Source organism: Oncorhynchus gorbuscha, linkage group LG22, assembly GCF_021184085.1.
Source record: "Oncorhynchus gorbuscha isolate QuinsamMale2020 ecotype Even-year linkage group LG22, OgorEven_v1.0, whole genome shotgun sequence".
Lineage (NCBI taxonomy): Eukaryota > Metazoa > Chordata > Actinopteri > Salmoniformes > Salmonidae > Oncorhynchus > Oncorhynchus gorbuscha.
The window spans coordinates 40281762-40306386 of record NC_060194.1 but is presented as its reverse complement, the minus strand read 5'-3'; the positions used below and the strand labels follow the sequence as shown (position 1 = coordinate 40306386).

The 24625-nt window shown below is 46.9% G+C and overlaps 1 protein-coding gene across 1 annotated transcript in view; it reads left to right on the top strand.

The window, feature by feature from the left end:
- Positions 1–18517: 18517 nt before the first annotated feature.
- The window catches only part of LOC124009443 (NLR family CARD domain-containing protein 3-like), a 29998-nt gene continuing 23890 nt past the window's right edge, over positions 18518–24625 (top strand). The window contains exon 1 of the mRNA XM_046321255.1: positions 18518–18728. Within this exon, the coding sequence (XP_046177211.1) occupies positions 18518–18728 (211 nt within the window). The remainder of the gene's footprint in view (positions 18729–24625) is intronic.

Below are 24625 nucleotides of genomic sequence, written 5' to 3'. Positions count from 1 at the left end.
ACACTAAGGATATATAGTTTGAGGATATATAATGAATTCTCTGTCTGTATTGGCCAGATTGAACCCTATTTCCTGCAAACAGAGAGAGAACAACATACATGGATGTGTGTTTAACACGGTTTAATGCTTTTTTCCTTCTTTTTTACTAAAACATTTGAATCATATTCATTTGTAGTTCCCTCTGTATGGCAGATTCTCAGTAGGTTTCTATAGTCCATTAACCTAACAGGCAGGCCTACACACACACACACACACACACACACACACACACACACACACACACACACACACACACACACACACACACACACACACACACACACACACACACACACACACACACACACACACACACACACACACACACACACACACCACACACCAGAGGGAGAATGCAGAGACATTATCACCACCTTCCACTAGAGGGTGACTAAAAGACAGTTCTGTTAGTTTGTCATTCTTACATTCACGGTAACAAAATGAAACCCTGATGTCCTGTGTTCAGGAGTCTATTGAGTCTGTTATGAGAGGATGTGCTGTGGTGTTCAGGAGTCTATTGAGTCTGTTATGAGAGGATGTGCTGTGGTGTTCAGGAGTCTATCGAGTATGTCATGAGAGGATGTGCTGTGGTGTTCAGGAGTCTATTGAGTCTGTCATGAGAGGATGTGCTGTGGTGTTCAGGAGTCTATTGAGTCTGTCATGAGAGGATGTGCTGTGGTGTTCAGGAGTCTATTGAGTCTGTCATGAGAGGATGTGCTGTGGTGTTCAGGAGTCTATTGAGTCTGTCATGAGAGGATGTGCTGTGGTGTTCAGGAGTCTATTGAGTCTGTCGTGAGAGGATGTGCTGTGGTGTTCAGGAGTCTATTGAGTCTGTCATGAGAGGATGTGCTGTGGTGTTCAGGAGTCTATTGAGTCTGTCATGAGAGGATGTGATGTGGTGTTCAGGAGTCTATTGAGTCTGTCGTGAGAGGATGTGCTGTGGGGTTCAGGTATAATTTGGAATTAAACATCATTGTGACATCACAGGCAGAGAGAGAGAGAGAGAAGGCAAGAAGGGCATTCTATGCCATCAAAAGAAACATAAATTTCAACATACCAATTAGGATTTGGCTAAAAATACTTGAATCAGTCATAGAGCCCATTGCCCTTTATGGTTGTGAGGTCTGGGGTCCGCTCACCAACCAAGACTTCACAAAATGGGACAAACACCAAATTGAGACTCTGCACGCAGAATTCTGCAAAAATATCCTCCGTGTACAACGTAAAACACCAAATAATGCCTGTGATGTCATGAGAGTGATGTCATGAGAGGATGTGCTGTGGTGTTCAGGTATAATTTGGAATTAAGCATCATTGTGACATCACGGTCAGAGAGAGAGAGAGAGAGAGAGAGAGAAGAATAACAACAAAAAATATCTAGTTAACAGAAGAAAGGAAGACAAAATAAGGACAGAAGAAAAAGGAAAAGAAAAGGACAACAAAGTGAAACCTCTAAAGAAACAAGAGACCATAATACAAGAAACAGCACTATAGAGAGATAGAAGAAATACACAACATTACTTTATAAGGACTGAATTCTAACATAATTCTGCCAAGCTTGATACAGCTTCAACTAGCACCGACGTGTCAAGTGAGAGGTGTCAAAGCCCATTAGCCCAACTATGGCAGGAGAGTCACACAGTCTACCCCAACCAAATGGAGAGGCCTTAGAAGCTCCCTCCTGCTGTTCAGAGGTAATTAAAATACAGTACCCTGTGCATGTAAAGAATAATAAGGCAAGAAAAGATTACAAAATGAAGCTCCTTATGGAAAATCAAGAGACACTTTTTGCTGACTATTACAAAAATGGGAACATCAGCAACCTTATCTTCCACACAAACCATCCCCTGGCATGGCACAGTGCTATATTAGCACACTACCCCCTTGTTACGAGAGCGGGGATTAACGAGGGGTGGAAACTCAGAATACTTGATGAACGAGGACTCTGAGTCAAGTAATATAAATATCTATAAGTCCGGAACAGTAATGGCACAGGGTAATCACAAACAGTTTCAGCTGGACTTTCACCTAATCAAAGAATTAGCCCAGCAGGAGAAGCTCTCCCTTGACAAAGATACCCCCACACCGAGCGGGTCAGACCAGACCTCTTCATTATGTAACCCCACAGACGAGCAACCCCCAGCAGAGAGTCAACCTCCCAGCTGGAGATAAGGCAGGTGGAGCTGGAACAGCAGGTGATTACACTTCAGTCAGCACAGACCCAGACAACAGTCCAGCACAACAACAGCCCCTTAACCAGACCCGGAGAGCTGGAGGTGGACAGAAACATATCTGCACTTTGGACAGTGGTGAGACAAATACAACAGGAGAAAGAGGAGCAGAACAGAGCACTAGAGGAGAGTGTCAGACTGCTGGTGGAGGAGAGGTTGAGGGGGATGGAGGAGAGGTTGAGGGGGATGGAGGAGAGGTTGAGGGGGATGGCGTGCGACAGAGAACAACCCACTAGAGAGGTGGCCACCCCCACAGAGAAGCCAGCAGAACAGCCCACCTCAGCACCCAACAAAAGTCTCGACACCACAGCAGAACAGTCCACACCAGACCCTGACCATAGAGTCGACATCACAGCAGAACAGACAAATGAGGAACCCCAAGCCCAGCGGCTCTCACCCACTCTGAGCACCCCCCCTGTCAGCCTGCCTGATAGCCCTTCTGACAACCCCCCCACACCCACTGAGGACAAACACAAGACACAGATTGTACTACTTATGGACTCAAATGGGAAATATATAGAAGAAAAAAAACTTTTTCCCAAACACAGTGTGTCTAAACTCTGGTGTCCAAACACCCAGCGCGCCCTAGACCTTCTGTCTGAGGCCAAACTAGGGTCACCCAGCCACAAAATAATACACACAGGCACAATTGACCTGAGAGCACAGCAGGAAAGGGTGGCCACAGCACTGAAGGGAGTGATTGAAAAGGCTTATTCTACTTTCCCCAACGCACAAGTGGTTATCTCCACCCTGCTACCACGAAAATACTTCCACCCTGCCACAATACAGCGGGTAAATGCAAGTATTTCCTGTGACTGTGCCTCAAAACCAAATGTTTTCCTGGCCCACCACTCCACCCTGGACTTGAACAGCCTCTATGACCAGGTCCACCTCTACAAGGCAGCAGTGCCCACCTTTGCCCGAACTCTAAAGGACATTGCTCTCAAACGTATCCCCAACACTTCACACAGGAGCAAAAGATCAATAGACACCCCACCCAGACCGGCGAGACACCCTCCCAGACCTGCAGGACCCCCCCCCCCCCCCCCTGGACCTACACATAGAGGACCCACGCCAAGAGGAATTACATCCAGACCACCGCACACCCAGACACATCCACACCCCCACCCCAACCAATCAACACCCCCCCACGTCAAACATGCACACACCCCATTTAGGCCCCCTCAGATCAGACCTATGCCACTCCTGCCCACCCCATGCACCCCACCCCCGCAAAGAGGGCCTCAACATGGAAGCCACACATACGCCCAGGTAGTGAGCGGGCAAACAGTCCCAACCCCCACTCTCACACTCGCCCAAGCCAATGGCATGTACCAGATGCTCAGCAGGCTCTGCTCACACTTACTGGCCTGAGGCCAAACCACAACCAACAACATTGGACACTCTATGGAACAAAAAGCATTCACTATATCATCCTGGAATATCCAAGGCCTGAGGTCATCTGCCTTTGGCCTGAAGAGCAGAAACCTGGACTTCACCAAAGAAATCGGTAACACAGACATTGTCATCCTGCAAGAAACCTGGTATAGAGGAGACAGACCCACTGGTTGCCCTCTAGGTTACAGAGAGCTGGTAGTCCCATCCACCAAACTACCAGGTGTGAAACAGGGAAGGGACTCAGGGGGTATGCTAATTTGGTATAGAGTAGACCTAACTCACTCCATTAAATTAATCAAAACAGGAACATTCTACATTTGGCTAGAAATTCAAAAGGAAATTATCCTAACAGAGAACAATGTCCTCCTGTGTGCTACCTATATCCCCCCACTAGAATCCCCATATTTTAATGAAGACAGCTTCTCCATCCTGGAGGGCGAAATCAATCATTTCCAGGCCCAGGGACATGTACTAGTCTGTGGCGACCTAAATGCCAGAACCGGACAAGAACCTGACACCCTCAGCACACAGGGGGACAAACATCTGCCAGGAGGTGACAGCATCCCCTCCCACATATGCCCCCCTAGGCACAACTATGACAACATAACCAACAAAAACGGGTCACAACTCCTGCAGCTCTGTCGCACGCTGGGTATGTACATAGTCAACGGTAGGCTTCGAGGGGACTCCTATGGTAGGTACACCTATAGCTCATCTCTTGGCAGTAGTACTGTAGACTACTTTATCACTGACCTCAACCCAGAATCTCTCAGAGTGTTCACAGTCAGCCCACTGACACCCCTATCAGACCACAGCAAAATCACAGTCTACTTAAACAGAGCAATACTCAATCATGAGGCATCAAAGCCAAAGGAACTGAGTAACATTAAGAAATGCTATAGATGGAAGGAATGCAGTTTGGAAACCTACCAAAAAACAATTAGGCAACAACAAATTCAATCCCTTTTAGACAATTTCCAGGGTAAAACGTTCCACTGTAATAGTGAAGGTGTAAACCTGGCAGTAGAAAATCTTAACAGTATATTTGACCTCTCAGCTTCCCTATCAAATCTAAAAATCTCAAATAGAAAACCAAAGAAAATGAACAATAATGACAAATGGTTTGATGAAGAATGCAAAAATCTAAGAAAGAAATTGAGAAACCTGTCCAACCAAAAACATAGAGACCCGGAAAACCGGAGTCTACGCCTTCACTATGGTGAATCACTAAAACAATACAGAAATACACTACGGAAAAAGAAGGAACAGCATGTCAGAAATCAGCTCAATGTAATTGAAGAATCCATAGACTCTAACCACTTCTGGGAAAATTGGAAAACACTAAACAAACAACAACACGAAGAATTATCTATCCAAAATGGAGATGTGTGGGTAAACCACTTCTCCAATCTTTTTGGTTCTATAACAAAGAACAAAGAGCAAAAACATATACATGATCAAGTACAGATCTTAGAATCAACTATTAAAGACTACCAGAACCCACTGGATTCTCCAATTACATTAAATGAGTTACAGGACAAAATAAAAACCCTTCAACCCAAAAAGGCCTGTGGTGTCGATGGTATCCTCAATGAAATGATCAAATATACAGACAACAAATTCCAATTGGCTATACTAAAACTCTTTAACATCATACTTAGCTCTGGCATCTTCCCCAATATTTGGAACCAAGGACTGATCACCCCAATCCACAAAAGTGGAGACAAATTTGACCCCAATAACTACCGTGGAATATGTGTCAACAGTAACCTTGGGAAAATCCTCTGCATTATTATTAACAGCAGACTCGTACATTTCCTCAATGAAAACAATGTACTGAGCAAATGTCAAATTGGCTTTTTACCAAATTACCGTACAACAGACCATGTATTCACCCTGAACACCCTAAATGACAACCAAACAAACCAAAACAAAGGCAAAGTCTTCTCATGCTTTGTTGATTTCAAAAAAAGCCTTCGACTCAATCTGGCATGAGGGTCTGCTATACAAACTGATGGAAAGTGGTGTTGGGGGTAAAACATACGACATTATAAAATCCATGTACACAAACAACAAGTGTGCGGTTAAAATTGGCAAAAAACACACACATTTCTTCACACAGGGTCGTGGGGTTAGACAGGGATGCAGCTTAAGCCCCACCCTCTTCAACATATATATCAACGAATTGGCGCGGGCACTAGAAAAGTCTGCAGCACCCGGCCTCCCCCTGCAAGAATCCGAAGTCAAATGTCTGCTGTTTGCTGATGATCTGGTGCTTCTGTCACCAACCAAGGAGGGCCTACAGCAGCACCTAGATCTTATGCACAGATTCTGTCAGACCTGGGCCCTGACAGTAAAGCTCAGTAAGACCAAAATAATGGTGTTCCAAAAAAGGTCCAGTCACCAGGACCACAAATACAAATTCCATCTAGACACTGTTGCCCTAGAGCACACAAAAAACTATACATACCTTGGCCTACACATCAGCGCCACAGGTATCTTCCACAAAGCTGTGAACGATCTGAGAGGCAAGGCAAGAAGGGCATTCTATGGCATCAAAAGAAACATAAATTTCAACATACCAATTAGGATTTGGCTAAAAATACTTGAATCAGTCATAGAGCCCATTGCCCTTTATGGTTGTGAGGTCTGGGGTCCGCTCACCAACCAAGACTTCACAAAATGGGACAAACACCAAATTGAGACTCTGCACGCAGAATTCTGCAAAAATATCCTCCGTGTACAACGTAAAACACCAAATAATGCATGCAGAGCAGAATTAGGCCGATACCCACTAATTATCAAAATCCAGAAAAGAGCCGTTAAATTCTACAACCACCTAAAAGGAAGCGATTCACAAACCTTCCATAACAAAGCCATCACCTACAGAGAGATGAACCTGGAGAAGAGTCCCCTAAGCAAGCTGGTCCTGGGGCTCTGTTCACAAACACAAACACACCCTACAGAGCCCCAGGACAACAGCACAATTAGACCCAACCAAATCATGAGAAAACAAAAAGATAATTACTTAACACATTGGAAAGAATTAACAAAAAAACAGAGCAAACTAGAATGCTATTTGGCCCTACACAGAGAGTACACAGCGGCAGAATACCTGACCACTGTGACTGACCCAAAATTAAGGAAAGCTTTGACTATGTACAGACTCAGTGAGCATAGCCTTGCTATTGAGAAAGGCCGCCGTAGGCAGACATGGCTCTCAAGAGAAGACAGGCTATGTGCTCACTGCCCACAAAATGAGGTGGAAACTGAGCTGCACTTCCTAACCTCCTGCCCAATGTATGACCATATTAGAGAGACATATTTCCCCCAGATTACACAGATCCACAAAGAATTCGAAAACAAATCCAATTTTGAAAAACTCCCATATCTTTTGGGTGAAATTCCACAGTGTGCCATCACAGCAGCAATATTTGTGACCTGTTGCCACGAGAAAAGGGCAACCAGTGAAGAACAAACACCATTGTAAATACAACCCATATTTATGCTTATTCATGTTGTCTTGTGTCATTTAACTATTTGTACATTGTATATATATATATAATATGACATGTGTAATGTCTTTACTGTTTTTAAACTTCTGTATGTGTAATGTTTACTGTTAATTTTTGTTGTTTTTCACTTTATATATTCACTTTGTATGTTGTCTACCTCACTTGCTTTGGCAATGTTAACACATGTTTCCCATGCCAATAAAGCCCTTGAATTGAATTGAATTGAATTGAGAAGACTACTGGGTGAAATTCCACAGTGTGCCATCACAGTAGCAACATTTGTGACCTGTTGCCACGAGAAAAGAGCAACCAGTGAAGAACACACACCATTGTAAATACAACCCATATTTATGCTTATTTATTTTATCTTGTGTCCTTTAACTATTTGTACATTGTATATATATATATATAATATGACATTTGTAATGTCTTTACTGTTTTGAAACTTCTGTATGTGTAATGTTTACTGTTCATTTTTGTTGTTTTTCACCTTATATATTCACTTTGTATGTTGTCTACCTCACTTGCTTTGGCAATGTTAACACATGTTTCCCATGCCAATAAAGCCCTTGAATTGAATTGAGAGAGAAAAGACTGGACAACATTCAGTCTGCCTCCTCAGATGGCATCCTATTCCCCTTAATGTACCACACAGCCTTATGGGCCCTGCTCAAAAGTAGTGCACCACACAGCCCTATGGGCCCTGATCAAAAGTAGTGCACCACACAGCCCTATGGGCCCTGATCAAAAGTAGTGCACCACACAGCCTTATGGGCCCTGCTCAAAAGTAATGCACCACACAGCCTTATGGGCCCTGCTCAAAAGTAGTGCACCACACAGCCCTATGGGCCCTGCTCAAAAGTAGTGCACCACACAGCCCTATGGGCCATGCTCAAAAGTAGTGCACCACACAGCCTTATGGGCCCTGATCAAAAGTAGTGCACCACACAGCCCTATGGGCCATGCTCAAAAGTAGTGCACCACACAGCCTTATGGGCCCTGATCAAAAGTAGTGCACCACACAGCCCTATGGGCCCTGATCAAAAGTAGTGCACCACACAGCCCTATGGGCCCTGATCAAAAGTAGTGCACCACACAGCCCTATGGGCCCTGATCAAAAGTAGTGCACCACACAGCCCTATGGGCCCTGATCAAAAGTAGTGCACCACACAGCCTTATGGGCCCTGATCAAAAGTAATGCACCACACAGCCTTATGGGCCCTGATCAAAAGTAGTGCACCACACAGCCTTATGGGCCCTGATCAAAAGTAATGCACCACACAGCCTTATGGGCCCTGATCAAAAGTAGTGCACCACACAGCCCTATGGGCCCTGATCAAAAGTAGTGCACCACACAGCCCTATGGGCCCTGATCAAAAGTAGTGCCCCACACAGCCTTATGGGCCCTGATCAAAAGTAGTGCACCACACAGCCTTATGGGCCCTGATCAAAAGTAGTGCACCACACAGCCTTATGGGCCCTGATCAAAAGTAGTGCACCACACAGCCTTATGGGCCCTGATCAAAAGTAGTGCACCACACAGCCCTATGGGCCCTGATCAAAAGTAGTGCACCACACAGCCTTATGGGCCCTGATCAAAAGTAGTGCACCACACAGCCTTATGGGCCCTGATCAAAAGTAGTGCACCACACAGCCCTATGGGCCCTGATCAAAAGTAGTGCACCACACAGCCCTATGGGCCCTGCTCAAAAGTAGTGCACCACACAGCCCTATGGGCCCTAGTCTAAAGTAGTGCACCACACAGCCCTATGGGCCCTAGTCTAAAGTAGTGCACCACACAGCCCTATGGGCCCTAGTCTAAAGTAGTGCACCACACAGCCCTATGGGCCCTAGTCTAAAGTAGTGCACCACACAGCCCTATGGGCCCTAGTCTAAAGTAGTGCACCACACAGCCCTATGGGCCCTAGTCTAAAGTAGTGCACCACACAGCCCTATGGGCCCTAGTCTAAAGTAGTGCACCACACAGCCCTATGGGCCCTGATCAAAAGTAGTGCACTACACAGCCCTATGGGCCCTGATCAAAAGTAGTGCATCACACAGCCCTATGGGCCCTGATCAAAAGTAGTGCACCACACAGCCCTATGGGCCCTGATCAAAAGTAGTGCACCACACAGCCCTATGGGCCCTGATCAAAAGTAGTGCACCACACAGCCCTATGGGCCCTGATCAAAAGTAGTGCACTACACAGCCCTATGGGCCCTGATCAAAAGTAGTGCACCACACAGCCTTATGGGCCCTGATCAAAAGTAGTGCACCACACAGCCCTATGGGCCCTAGTCAAAAGTAGTGCACCACACAGCCCTATGGGCCCTGATCAAAAGTAGTGCACCACACAGCCTTATGGGCCCTGATCAAAAGTAGTGCACCACACAGCCCTATGGGCCCTAGTCAAAAGTAGTGCACCACACAGCCTTATGGGCCCTGGTCTAAAGTAGTGCACTACACAGCCCTATGGGCCCTGGTCTAAAGTAGTGCACTACACAGCCCTATGGGCCCTGATCAAAAGTAGTGCACCACACAGCCCTATGGGACCTGGTCTAAAGTAGTGCACTACACAGCCCTATGGGCCCTGATCAAAAGTAGTGCACTACACAGCCCTATGGGCCCTGGTCTAAAGTAGTGCACCACACCACACAGCCCTATGGGCCCTAGTCTAAAGTAGTGCACCACACAGCCCTATGGGCCCTAGTCTAAAGTAGTGCACCACACAGCCCTATGGGCCCTAGTCTAAAGTAGTGCACCACACAGCCCTATGGGCCCTAGTCTAAAGTAGTGCACCACACAGCCCTATGGGCCCTAGTCTAAAGTAGTGCACCACACAGCCCTATGGGCCCTGATCAAAAGTAGTGCACCACACAGCCCTATGGGCCCTCATCAAAAGTAGTGCACTACACAGCCCTATGGGCCCTGATCAAAAGTAGTGCACCACACAGCCCTATGGGCCCTGATCAAAAGTAGTGCACCACACGGCCCTATGGGCCCTGATCAAAAGTAGTGCACCACACAGCCCTATGGGCCCTGATCAAAAGTAGTGCACCACACCCTAGCCCTGATCAAAAGGTGCACCCCTATGGGCCCTGATCAAAAGTAGTGCACCACACAGCCCTATGGGCCCTGATCAAAAGTAGTGCACCACACAGCCCTATGGGCCCTGATCATAAGTAGTGCACCACACAGCCCTATGGGCCCTGATCAAAAGTAGTGCACTACACAGCCCTATGGGCCCTGATCAAAAGTAGTGCACCACACAGCCCTATGGGCCCTGATCAAAAGTAGTGCACCACACAGCCCTATGGGCCCTGATCAAAAGTAGTGCACCACACAGCCCTATGGGCCCTGATCAAAAGTAGTGCACCACACAGCCCTATGGGCCCTGATCAAAAGTAGTGCACCACACAGCCCTATGGGCCCTGATCAAAAGTAGTGCACCACACAGCCCTATGGGCCCTGATCAAAAGGTGCACTACACAGCCCTATGGGCCCTGATCAAAAGTAGTGCACCACACAGCCCTATGGGCCCTGATCTAGTGCACCACACAGCCCTATGGGCCCTGATCAAAAGTAGTGCACCACACAGCCCTATGGGCCCTGATCAAAAGTAGTGCACCACACAGCCCTATGGGCCCTGATCAAAAGTAGTGCACCACACAGCCCTATGGGCCCTAGTCAAAAGTAGTGCACCACACAGCCTTATGGGCCCTGGTCTAAAGTAGTGCACTACACAGCCCTATGGGCCCTGGTCTAAAGTAGTGCACTACACAGCCCTATGGGCCCTAGTCAAAAGTAGTGCACCACCCAGCCCTATGGGCCCTAGTCAAAAGTAGTGCACCACACAGCCCTATGGGCCCTAGTCAAAAGTAGTGCACTATGAAGGGAATAAGGTGCCATTTGGAATGGATCCTCAGACTTGAGTCTCTGGTCCTGAGTGCTAGTTGTTCATACCATATTGTTTTTAATGATTAACCTTGTACTGCAGTGGGCTGAATCAGGCCACACAGAGTGTTTCTGGGTCGTCTTAAACACATCTACTTTGAAACAAAAGTATACACCTCACACACATGGTTATGGGTTTAAATGTTTACCTTGTCAGATATAGAGTTTAATATATTCCAATTTGATTTACATCCCAATACTATACTTTATATACATCACAGAAGATTGAAATATAACAAACCCAAACATTGTATTTTCTGATTTAAAAAATTAAATTCGGTTTATTAAAAATTAAATTTAAATTTATTAATTATTAATTATTTATTAATTATGAAAAATGTTAACACTCCACTCAGGTCATCCACTAGGTCATCTGACTGCAGGAAAGCGGTAGCTACACAGTGGTTTTATTGTAAACCCATGGATTTTCTCATAAATAGGTTAAACTGGTTTTCTGATGATGCTTACCTTGGGTCAATGACACTAGACTTCACCAGATGTGATGGTATCCTAAGTCAATCAGTAACAAAAATGACACAAAGTCACTTGACATTGGTGAGGTGAATAAACCTTTCCCAAGGTTTCTTTCTCAGCACAAAGGAAGTTTCACAAGTTCTGGTTTTGAATGCAGGCTGCAAGGCAAGGATCCAACCAGGGATTATTAATGTATTATGTTGATAGAACGTTGAAATTGTGATAGTAGTAAAAGGCCGGTGTGTAAATGACTAAGATTAGGGAGCTTTGATTCATTATTGTGTGTTTATCTGTATGTTCCTTCCTGTAGTTGGCCATCTGGGAGGATTCTGTATGAAGGAATGGTCTAAGATCACCCCAATGTGTTCTCCGACTCAGAAAACATTTAAGAAAATGTCTTAGTGCTGTTATCCATGCAAGGTGGAGGCAGGTAGCCTAGTGGTTAGAGTGTAGGGGCGGTAGGGTAGCCTAGTGATTAGAGTGTAGGGGCGGTAGGGTAGCCTAGTGATTAGAGTGTAGGGGCGGCAGGTAGCCTAGTGGTTAGAGTGTAGGGGCGGCAGGTAGCCTAGTGGTTAGAGTGTAGGGGCGGCAGGTAGCCTAGTGGTTAGAGTGTAGGGGCGGCAGGTAGCCTAGTGGTTAGAGTGTAGGGTCGGCAGGTAGCCTAGTGGTTAGAGTGTAGGGGCGGCAGGTAGCCTAGTGGTTAGAGTGTAGGGGCGGCAGGTAGCCTAGTGGTTAGAGTGTAGGGGCGGCAGGTAGCCTAGTGATTAGAGTGTAGGGGCGGCAGGTAGCCTAGTGGTTAGAGTGTAGGGGGCAGGTAGCCTAGTGGTTAGAGTGTAGGGGCGGCAGGTAGACTAGTGGTTAGAGTGTAGGGGTGGCAGGTAGCCTAGTGGTTAGAGTGTAGGGGCGGCAGGTAGTCTAGTGGTTAGAGTGTAGGGGCGGCAGGTAGTCTAGTGGTTAGAGTGTAGGGGCGGCAGGTAGTCTAGTGGTTAGAGTGTAGGGGCGGCAGGTAGCCTAGTGGTTAGAGTGTAGGGGCGGCAGGTAGCCTAGTGGTTAGAGTGTAGGGGCGGCAGGTAGCCTAGTGGTTAGAGTGTAGGGGCGGCAGGTAGACTAGTGGTTAGAGTGTAGGGTGGCAGGTAGCCTAGTGGTTAGAGTGTAGGGGCGGCAGGTAGTCTAGTGGTTAGAGTGTAGGGGCGGCAGGTAGCCTAGTGGTTAGAGTGTAGGGGCGGCAGGTAGCCTAGTGGTTAGAGTGTAGGGGCGGCAAGTAGCCTAGTGGTTAGAGTGTAGGGGTGGCAGGTAGCCTAGTGGTTAGAGTGTAGGGGCGGCAGTTAGCCTAGTGGTTAGAGTGTAGGGGCGGCAGGTAGCCTAGTGGTTAGAGCGTTGGGCCTGTAACCGAAAGGTTGCAAGATCGAATCCCTGGGCTGTCGTTCTGCCCCTGAACAAGGCAGTTAAGCCACTGTTCCTAGGCCGTCATTAAAATTAAGAATTTGTTCTAAACTGACTTGCCTAGTTAAATAACTGGGGGGGAAAGGTGAGGTATTGAAGGGCAGTAATTATTGACCCCTACCTTTTTGAGAAAATAATTATTACTTTCTTTAAAAAAATCTCTTTCTCTGAGCAATTGTATTAGTTTAAAATCATTTAATTTTCCCATTTTATTTGAGCATGCAATATATTTCAGTCTTTGAATCATGTATTTTATACAGTCACTTTTGCTACTCTTCATCAAGGGTGTCAATAATTTGGGACCCAACTGTATACTTCAAAATTAGAGATAGGTTGAAACTGGATCATCATAATGATTCTACATGTTATATTATGAACCTGGATCATCATAATGATTCTACATGTTAAAGTATGAACCTGGATCATCATAATGATTCTACGTGTTATAATATGCCATGGCCTTTACTGGTCAAAGGTTAAACTGCTGTTATGTTTATGATATATTATGGTGTTGTGTCACTAGACTTTGACCAGATATTATTGCATCCGAAGATCAACTGTACATAGAACATAGATACAGAGACACTTGTCATCAGGAAGGTGCTCTCTCAGCAGAACGGAAAATATCTCAATGATTTGAGTTCTGGTTGTGAATTCAGGCTACAAGGTAAGACTCTTCCCAGGGATTATTGTGAAGTGTGTAGAGACATTAATTGTATGTTGTTATTTTACTAGTGAATGAAATGAAAACAATCAGATCTAACAGTCCATTTCACCTGCGACAGCTACGTGACAGTTCAATCATACACAATGGCGCTAACTGGGTGTTGACGATAAAATTCAGAAACATATTGTTCGTATATCGTATTATAGGATTCATAAATCGTATTATAGGATTCGTATATCTGGTTATTTTACCATTTGTAAAAATGTTAATGTGTCATAGTTCTAAATCATCTTTCAGAATATCAGAACATTTGTTGTTTTCATAATTACCGTGAGCTACTGCTTCTTGTGTAACTTGGGGTGAAACCACTGAACATACTTCTCTTAACATTGTTATTATGAATTAAATGTAGTAATAGAATAATAATAGCATGGCTGTTGAACAAAGCAACACACTAGAATGAGTGAAATGATTAACAGAGAAAGTGAGATGTTATTATCAATAGTTTCTCTACATGGAGAAGAGGTGAAACATATCAGTCACCACTACATGTTCATGTGATGCATTAAATCACCTGACTGTTTGGATGTGTCTGTTAGGAAATGTTTTATAAGAGAATAATTTAACTTCAATAATTATTTGTCACTGTGTTAACCATAACCAACATGTTGGATCTCTGTTTAGGGGTCAGTGCTCTGAAATGAGTCTCTCTGGGGAGAAAGAGGAGGGGGGTCCTGTCTCTAAAATGAGTCTCTCTGGGGAGAAAGAGGAGGGGGTCCCTGTCTCTAAAATGAGTCTCTCTGGAGAGAAAGAGGAGGGGGTCCCTGTCTCTAAAATGAGTCTCTCTGGAGAGAAAGAGGAGGGGGTCCCTGTCTCTAAAATGAGTCTCTCTGGGGAGAAAGAGGAGGGGGTCCCTGTCTCTAAAATGAGTCTCTCTGGGGAGAAAGAGGAGGGGGTCCCTGTCTCTAAAATGAGTCTCTCTGGGGAGAAAGAGGAGGGGGTCCCTGTCTCTAAAATGAGTCTCTCTGGAGAGAAAGAGGAGGGGGTCCCTGTCTCTAAAATGAGTCTCTGGAGAGAAAGAGGAGGGGGTCCCTGTCTCTAAAATGAGTCTCTCTGGGGAGAAAGAGGAGGGGGTCCCTGTCTCTAAAATGAGTCTCTCTGGAGAGAAAGAGGAGGGGGTCCCTGTCTCTAAAATGAGTCTCTCTGGGGAGAAAGAGGAGGGGGCCCTGTCTCTAAAATGAGTCTCTCTGGAGAGAAAGAGGAGGGGGTCCCTGTCTCTAAAATGAGTCTCTCTGGGGAGAAAGAGGAGGGGGTCCCTGTCTCTAAAATGAGTCTCTCTGGGGAGAAAGAGGAGGGGGTCCCTGTCTCTAAAATGAGTCTCTCTGGAGAGAAAGAGGAGGAGGTCCCTGTCTCTAAAATGAGTCTCTCTGGGGAGAAAGAGGAGGGGTCCCTGTCTCTAAAATGAGTCTCTCTGGGGAGAAAGAGGAGGGGGTCCCTGTCTCTAAAATGAGTCTCTCTGGGGAGAAAGAGGAGGGGGTCCCTGTCTCTAAAATGAGTCTCTCTGGAGAGAAAGAGGAGGAGGTCCCTGTCTCTAAAATGAGTCTCTCTGGAGAGAAAGAGGAGGGGGTCCCTGTCTCTAAAATGAGTCTCTCTGGGGAGAAAGAGGAGGGGGTCCCTGTCTCTAAAATGAGTCTCTCTGGGGAGAAAGAGGAGGGGGGCCCTGTCTCTAAAATGAGTCTCTCTGGGGAGAAAGAGGAGGGGGTCCCTGTCTCTAAAATGAGTCTCTCTGGAGAACATGACACCAAAGCTAAGAGGTGAGATGATAATATTACTTAAGAACTTATATAGAGTTTATTTCTAAAACCTTATATCAACAACAACAAAATCACATGTTATTTTATATCAGAAACGATTGCTTATGGGGAACCTTCATGTGTCTGTAAAATATTGATGTTCTAAGATTTAATTGAATTAATTGATTTGTGGATGAATTTTTGTTTTGCAAAAAACTATATTGCTGGAATGAAATGTTTGTAGCCAGTATAGTTGACTGTTATATGTGGTTGTCTCACCAGCACACACAGACACACACACATCTTTGCCAGCATACACACACACACATCTATATAATTTTTGCATGACACAATAATTTTTCCTACCCTTATTTATTGCCTAATATAATTATTAGGCAATAGGGGAATAACGGAATTCGTTAAGACGCCAAAGTTTATTGTTCAATTGTATGTTTTCTTCACGGTCAGGGACAGTATGAATGTAGCCAGATCCTTTTCACTCTCTGTCCTTGTTTCATTTTGTGGTTCACCGGATATGTCATCATCCTCGAGTCGTGTGACAGACGAACAACCTGCTAGCTAGTCAAATTAGTCAGGAACAGCTAGGTACCATCGAGAGCATCCTGACCGGTTGCATCACTGCCTGGTATGGCAACTGATCGGCATGTGACCGTAAGGCTCTACAGAGGGTAGTGCGTACGGCCCAGTACATCCCTGAGGCCAAGCTTCCTGCAATCCAGGACCTATATAATAGGTGGTGTCAGAGGAAAGCCCATAAAATTGTCAGAGACTCCAGTCACCCAAGTCATAGACTGTTTTCTCTGCTAGCGCACGGCAAGCGGTACCGGAGCGCCAAGTCTAGGACCAAATGGCTCCCTAACAGCTTCTACCCCCAAGCAGTAAGACTGCTGAAAAATTAATCAAATGGCTCCCTAACAGCTTCTACCCCCCAAGCAGTAAGAAAGGGACAGAACATAGCCCCTGCAGAAGTCCTCTTGCATTAGCAGTATGGAAAGGGACAGGACATAGCCCCCGAAGAAGTTCTCTTGCATTAGCAGTATGGAAAGGGACAGGACATAGCCCCCGCAGAAGTTCTCTTGCATTAGCAGTATGGAAAGGGACAGGACATAGCCCCCACATAAGTTCTCTTGCATTAGCAGTATGGAAAGGGACAGGACATAGCCCCCACAGAAGTTCTCTTGCATTAGCAGTATGGAAAGGGACAGGACATAGCCCCCACAGAAGTTCTCTTGCATTAGCAGTATGGAAAGGGACAGGACATAGCCCCCACAGAAGTTCTCTTGCATTAGCAGTATGGAAAGGGACAGGACATAGCCCCCACAGAAGTTCTCTTGCATTAGCAGTATGGAAAGGGACAGGACATAGCCCCCACAGAAGTTCTCTTGTGAGGGGGAGTGGTGGTGTAGCCAGGGAGAGAGAACTACACTAATCTTCTGAAATTTCATTCATGGTCTTATGCTGCCATCTATTTGAATTATTCAGCAACTGCAGTAGTACTGAATAATGGGTAATTCCTTACTAAAGTAGTAATTACTCAGAATTGAAAATGTTACATTTTCTAATTATTTTTACCACAATCATAAAATATCCATGTTTAACATAACAAACAATGAAACTGACATAAACCAAAAACACCATACATTTAGTTCATTATATATAAATAAAAAACGATTTATTTAGATGGGTGACATTATCTGCCAAAGTAACACCACTGTAGACAAAGAAGAGCTCTCCAGTAGGTGTACCAAAACATTCAAGGATCATTTTCTGAAAAGTGAGGTTTCAAGTTTATCATCTTTCAAAGCAGAATTACTTTCCCATTGTTCCTCAACTGTAGTGTCTGATATAACATGTTGTAGCTCTGAGTTTCTACTTTAATCCAATGTAAAAAACACTGTTCATAATGTTGCTACATAAGACTGAATCTAGCCAGTCAGTAACATTTGACTGTATAAAACCGAGCAGTACTTTTTATTTCTCTGAAAGTGAGGCAGACATATGACATTTTGCAATAAAACATGATTATTTGTCTTGATTTAAAACAAACACATGGCTGCCATTAAACAATCACATGCCATGATTAGCTAGTAAAAAAAACACATCTATCAGTTTTATAATTTCTTTAAACAATAACATCTAATTTACCAACTTTTCTGAAAATGGATATATAGCGATTTGGAATGAAATTATTATTATGTTTCCCCATCTGAGCTCAGAGTAGATGAGAGATGTAATGTTTGTCTCTGTTGTGTTGAAGTCCAATCAAGCAGGAGAGACCAGCCTCCCCTGTACCCAGCTGCCTGTCCATGAAGAGTGACCGGTCAATGGATAAAATGATAGACTTCAGAGAGGGAGATTATTCTACTGAACAAAGGTAGGAAGAACTCACGGGTCATGGTCAGTGAGATAAACACAGTCATTTCCCCTCTCCCATATTCCCATTTATTCTTGATGTTTTCAAAATCCATAGGCTAATGCTTTTTCCCATTTTCATAGTCCTAAAGCAATCTTAAACAAACACAACATTCCCTCCCTCCCTGTGTGTGTGTGTGTGTGTGTGTGTGTGTGTGTGTGTGTGTGTGTGTGTGTGTGTGTGTGTGTGTGTGTGTGTGTGTGTGTGTGTGTGTGTGTGTGTGTGTGTGTGTGTGTGTGTGTGTGTGTGTGTGTGTGTGTGTGTGTGTGTGTGTGTGTGTGTGTGTGTGTGTGTGCCTCCCTGGTTGAGGAAATGTAATCTCATGTTTTGTCCACAGAACAGAACAGGAGACAACAGAGTCAGAGATTCTCAGTGGTCAGTCTTCCCAGAGTCATCAAACAGACCTGGCCTCTATATTCAGTGTATGTGGTCCTGTTATGTACATCTGTTTTTGTTTACCTCAAGTAAAGTTGATCTGTCAATCATTCATTAATGTGTTAATGAGAAAGTATTTTTTCTCTTGCTTAAATTATTTACTTAATTTATTTCAGTTGCTTGAAGAGAATTTTATGACATTTGTGAACAACGAGCTGAAGAGGTACAAGAGGATTCTTAGTCCAGAACTCCCAGAAGGCTTTGAGAGTCAGAAGCAGGATAAGGAAGTGGTGGATGCTGAAGATGAGAAGCAGGAGAGCAGTGCCAGAGAGGGAGCTCTGAAGATCACACTGCACGTCCTGAGGAAAATGAACCAGAAGGAGCTTGCTGACACACTGGAGAAAAGTAAGAGCTGTCTGCCTCATATTGAATGCTGTTTTATAACAAACATTTAAAAGCTGAAACTAAAGTACAGCTAAAGTAGTCGTGTAACACAATGATATTGTAGAAGCCTTAACACAACACCTAGTGACCTCATCAAGTACAGTACCAGCAGGGATGTGTTGATTAATTTAGACAGGAGAGACAGAGGAGAGAGAGAGAGACAGAGGAGAACCAGAGGACAGACAGAGAAAGACAGTGATAGAGAGACAACATTAATGATACCGATACTATCTGCAACAGAGGAGAGACAGAGGAGAGAGAGACGGAGGAGAGAGAGAGGAGAACCAGAGGAGAGAGAGAGGACAGACAGAGGAGAGACAGAGGACAGACAGAGGAGAGACAGAGGAGAGACAGAGGAGAGAGAGAGAGACAGAGGAGAGAGAGAGAGACTGAGGAGAGAGAGAGGAGAACCAGAGGAGAGAGAGGAGAACCAGAGGACAGACAGAGGAGAGACAGAGGAGAGACAGAGGAGAGACAGAGGAGAGAGAGAGAGACAAAGGAGAGAGAGAGGAGAACCAGAGGAGAGAGAGAGGACAGACAGAGGAGAGACAGAGGACAGACAGAGGAGAGACAGAGGAGAGACAGAGGAGAGAGAGAGAGACAGAGGAGAGAGAGAGAGACAGAGGAGAGAGAGAGACAGAGGAGAGAGAGAGGACAGGCAGAGGAGAGACAGAGGAGAGACAGAGGAGAGAGAGAGGACAGCCAGAGGAGAGAGAGAGGACAGACAGAGGAGAGACAGAGGAGAGACAGAGGAGAACAAGAGGAGAGAGAGAGGACAGCCAGAGGAGAGAGAGAGGACAGACAGAGGAGAGACAGAGGACAGACAGAGGAGAACAAGAGGAGAGAGAGAGACAGAGGAGAGAGAGAGAGACAGAGGAGAGAGAGAGGAGAACCAGAGGAGAGAGAGAGGACAGACAGAGGAGAGACATAGGAGAGACAGAGGAGAGAGAGAGGAGAACCAGAGGAGAGAGAGAGGAGAACCAGAGGACAGACAGAGGAGAACCAGAGGAGAGAGAGAGGACAGACAGAGGAGAGACAGAGGAGAGACAGAGGAGAGAGAGAGAGACAGAGGAGAGCGAGAGGAGAACCAGAGGAGAGAGAGAGGACAGACAGATGAGAGACAAAGGAGAGAAAGAGAGACAGAGGAGAGAGAGAGATACAGAGGAGAGAGAGAGGACAGACAGAGGAGAGACAGAGGGGAGACAGAGAGAGACAGAGGAGAGAGAGAGGAGAACCAGAGGAGAGACAGAGGAGAGACAGAGGAGATCCAGAGGAGAGAGAGAGGACAGACAGAGGAGAGACAGAGGAGAGACAGAGGAGAGAGAGAGACAGAGGAGAGAGAGAGGAGAACCAGAGGAGAGAGAGAGGAGAACCAGAGGAGAGAGAGAGGACAGACAGAGGAGAGACAGAGGACAGACAGAGGAGAGACAGAGGAGAGACAGAGGAGAGAGAGAGAGACAGAGGAGAGAGAGAGAGACTGAGGAGAGAGAGAGGAGAACCAGAGGAGAGAGAGGAGAACCAGAGGACAGACAGAGGAGAGACAGAGGAGAGACAGAGGAGAGACAGAGGAGAGAGAGAGAGACAAAGGAGAGAGAGAGGAGAACCAGAGGAGAGAGAGAGACAGACAGAGGAGAGACAGAGGACAGACAGAGGAGAGACAGAGGAGAGACAGAGAGACAGAGAGAGACAGACAGAGAGAGAGAGACAGAGGAGAGACAGAGACAGAGAGAGAGAGAGACAGAGAGGAGAGACAGAGGAGAGAGAGAGGACAGAGAGAGGAGAGAGAGAGGAGAGGACAGACAGAGAGAGAGACAGAGGAGAGACAGAGGAGAGACAGAGGGAGAGAGAGAGAGACAGAGAGAGAGAGAGAGAACCAGAGGAGAGAGAGAGGACAGACAGAGGAGACATAGAGAGAGAGAGAGAGAGACCAGAGGAGAGAGAGAGGAGAACCAGAGGACAGACAGAGGAGAACCAGAGAGAGAGAGAGGACAGACAGAGGAGAGACAGAGGAGAGACAGAGGAGAGAGAGAGAGAGACAGAGAGAGAGAGAGAGACAGAGGAGAGAGAGAGAGACAGAGGATGAGAGACAGAGAGAGGAGAGACAGAGGAGAGAGAGATACAGAGAGAGAGAGAGGACAGACAGAGAGAGACAGAGGGGAGACAGAGAGAGAGAGGAGAGAGAGAGAGAACCAGAGGAGAGACAGAGAGAGACAGAGACAGACCAGAGGAGAGAGAGAGACAGACAGAGAGAGACAGAGGAGAGACAGAGAGAGAGAGAGAGAGAGAGAGAGAACCAGAGGAGAGAGAGAGGAGAACCAGAGGAGAGAGAGAGACAGACAGAGGAGAGACAGAGGAGAGACAGAGGAGAGAGAGAGGAGAGAGAGAGACAGACAGAGGAGAGACAGAGCAGAGACAGAGGAGAGAGAGAGAGAGAGGACAGAGGAGAGAGAGAGAGAGACAGAGAGAGAGAGAGAGAACCAGAGAGAGAGAGAGAGGACAGACAGAGGAGAGACAGAGGAGAGACAGAGGAGAGAGAGAGAGAGAACCAGAGGAGAGAGAGGAGAGAGACAGACAGAGAGAGACAGAGGAGAGACAGAGGAGAGACAGAGGAGAGAGAGAGAGAACCAGAGGAGAGACAGAGGAGAACAGAGGAGAGACAGAGGAGAGAGAGAGGAGAACCAGAGGAGAGAGAGAGGACAGACAGAGAGAGACAGAGGAGAGAGAGAGACAGAGAGAGAGAGGACAGACAGAGAGAGAGACAGAGGAGAGAGAGAGACAGGCAGAGGAGAGACAGAGAGAGACAGAGAGAGAGAGAGACAGCCAGAGGAGAGAGAGAGACAGACAGAGGAGAGACAGAGGAGAGACAGAGAGAACAGAGAGAGAGAGAGACACAGAGGAGAGGAGAGAGAGAGAGAACAGAGGAGAGAGAGGAGAACCAGAGGAGAGAGAGAGACAGACAGAGAGAGACAGAGGAGAGACAGAGGAGAGAGAGAGGAGAACCAGAGGAGAGAGAGAGGAGAACCAGAGGACAGACAGAGGAGAACCAGAGGAGAGAGAGGACAGACAGAGGAGAGACAGAGGAGAGACAGAGGAGAGAGAGAGAGACAGAGGAGAGTGAGAGGAGAGACAGAGGAGAGACAGAGCAGAGACAGAGGAGAGAGAGACAGAGGAGAGAGAGAGGAGAACCAGAGGAGAGAGAGAGGACAGACACAGGAGAGACAGAGGAGAGACAGAGGAGAGACAGAGAGAGACAGAGGAGAGAGAGAGGAGAACCAGAGGAGAGAGAACCAGAGACAGACAGAGGAGAGACAGAGGAGAGACAGAGGAGAGAGAGAGGAAACCAGAGGAGAGAGAGAGGACAGACAGAGGAGAGACAGAGGAGAGACAGAGGAGAGAGAGACAGAGGAGAGAGAGAGAGAACCAGAGGAGAGAGAGAGACAGACAGAGGAGAGACAGAGGAGAGACAGAGGAGAGAGAGAGGAGAACCAGAGGAGAGAGAGAGGACAGACAGAGGAGAGACAGAGAGAGACAGAGGAGAACCAGAGAGAGAGAGAGACAGACAGAGGAGAGAGAGAGAGACAGATGAGAGAGAGAGGAGAACCAGAGGAGAGAGAGAGGACAGACAGAGAGAGACAGAGGAGAGACAGAGGAGAGAGAGAGGAGAACCAGAGGAGAGAGAGAGGAGAACCAGAGGACAGACAGAGGAGAGACAGAGGACAGACAGAGGAGAGACAGAGGAGAGACAGAGGAGAACCAGAGGAGAGAGAGAGGACAGACAGAGGAGAGACAGAGGAGAGACAGAGGAGAGAGAGAGGAGAACCAGAGGAGAGAGAGAGGACAGACAGATGAGAGACAGAGGAGAGAGAGATACAGAGGAGAGAGAGAGGACAGACAGAGGAGAGACAGAGGAGAGACAGAGGAGAGACAGAGAGAGACAGAGGAGAGAGAGAGGAGAACCAGAGGAAAGAGAGAGGACAGACAGAGGAGAGACAGAGGAGAGACAGAGGAGAGACAGAGGAGAGAGAGAGGAGAACCAGAGGAGAAAGAGGACAGACAGAGGAGAGACAGAGGAGAGACAGAGGAGAGAGAGAGGAGAACCAGAGGAGAGAGAGAGGACAGACAGAGGAGAGACAGAGGAGAGACAGAGGAGATCCAGAGGAGAGAGAGAGGACAGACAGAGGAGAGACAGAGGAGAACCAGAGGAGAGAGAGAGGACAGACAGAGGAGAGACAGAGGAGAGACAGATGAGAGAGAGATACAGAGGAGAGAGAGAGGACAGACAGAGGAGAGACAGAGGAGAGACAGAGAGAGACAGAGGAGAGAGAGAGGAGAACCAGAGGAGAGAGAGAGGACAGACAGAGGAGAGACAGAGGAGAGACAGAGGAGAGAGAGAGGAGAATCAGAGGAGAGAGAGAGGACAGACAGAGGAGAGACAGAGGAGAGACAGAGGAGAACCAGAGGAGAGAGAGAGGACAGACAGAGGAGAGACAGATGAGAGACAGAGAGAGAGAGAGAGACAGAGAGAGAGAGAGAGAGAACCAGAGGAGAGAGAGAGAGAGACAGAGGAGAGACAGAGGAGAGACAGAGGATAACCAGAGGAGAGAGAGATGAGAACCAGAGGACAGACAGATGAGAGACAGAGGACAGACAGAGGAGAGACAGGGGAGAACCAGAGGAGAGAGAGGACAGACAGAGGAGAGACAGAGGACAGACAGAGGAGAGACGGAGGAGAGACAGAGGAGAACCAGAGGAGAGAGAGAGGACAGACAGAGGAGAGACAGAGGAGAGACAGACGACAGAGAGAGAGACAGAGGACAGAGAGAGAGAACCAGAGGAGAGAGAGAGGACAGACAGAGGAGAGACAGAGGAGAGACAGATGAGAGAGAGAGGAGAACCAGAGGAGAGAGAGAGGACAGACAGAGGAGAGACAGAGGAGAGACAGAGGAGAACCAGAGGAGAGAGAGAGGACAGACAGAGGAGAGACAGATGAGAGACAGAGGAGAGAGAGAGACAGAGGAGAGAGAGAGAGACAGACAGAGGAGAGACAGAGGAGAACAAGATGAGAGAGAGAGAGACAGACAGAGGAGAGAGAGAGAGACAGAGAGAGAGAGAGAGAGAACCAGAGGAGAGAGAGAGGACAGACAGAGGAGAGACATAGGAGAGACAGAGGAGAGAGAGAGGAGAACCAGAGGAGAGAGAGAGGAGAACCAGAGGAGAGAGAGAGGAGAACCAGAGGACAGACAGAAGAGAGACAGAGGACAGACAGAGGAGAGACAGAGGAGAGACAGAGGAGAACCAGAGGAGAGACAGAGGGGAGACAGAGAGAGACAGAGGAGAGAGATAGGAGAACCAGAGGAGAGAGAGAGGACAGACAGAGGAGAGACAGAGGAGAGACAGAGGAGAGAGAGAGGAGAACCAGAGGAGAGAGAGAGGACAGACAGAGGAGAGACAGAGGAGAGACCGAGGAGAACCAGAGAAGAGAGAGAGGACAGACAGAGGAGAGACAGAGGAGAGACAGAGGAGAGAGAGAGAGACAGAGGAGAGCGAGAGGAGAACCAGAGGAGAGAGAGAGGACAGACAGATGAGAGACAGAAGCGAGAGAGAGAGACAGAGGAGAGAGAGATACAGAGGAGAGAGAGAGGACAGACAGAGGAGAGACAGAGGGGAGACAGAGAGAGACAGAGGAGAGAGATAGGAGAACCAGAGGAGAGAGAGAGGAGAGACAGAGGAGAGACAGAGGAGAGAGAGAGGAGAACCAGAGAAGAGAGAGAGGACAGACAGAGGAGAGACAGAGGAGAGACAGAGGAGAGAGAGAGGACAGCCAGAGGAGAGAGAGAGGACAGACAGAGGAGAGACAG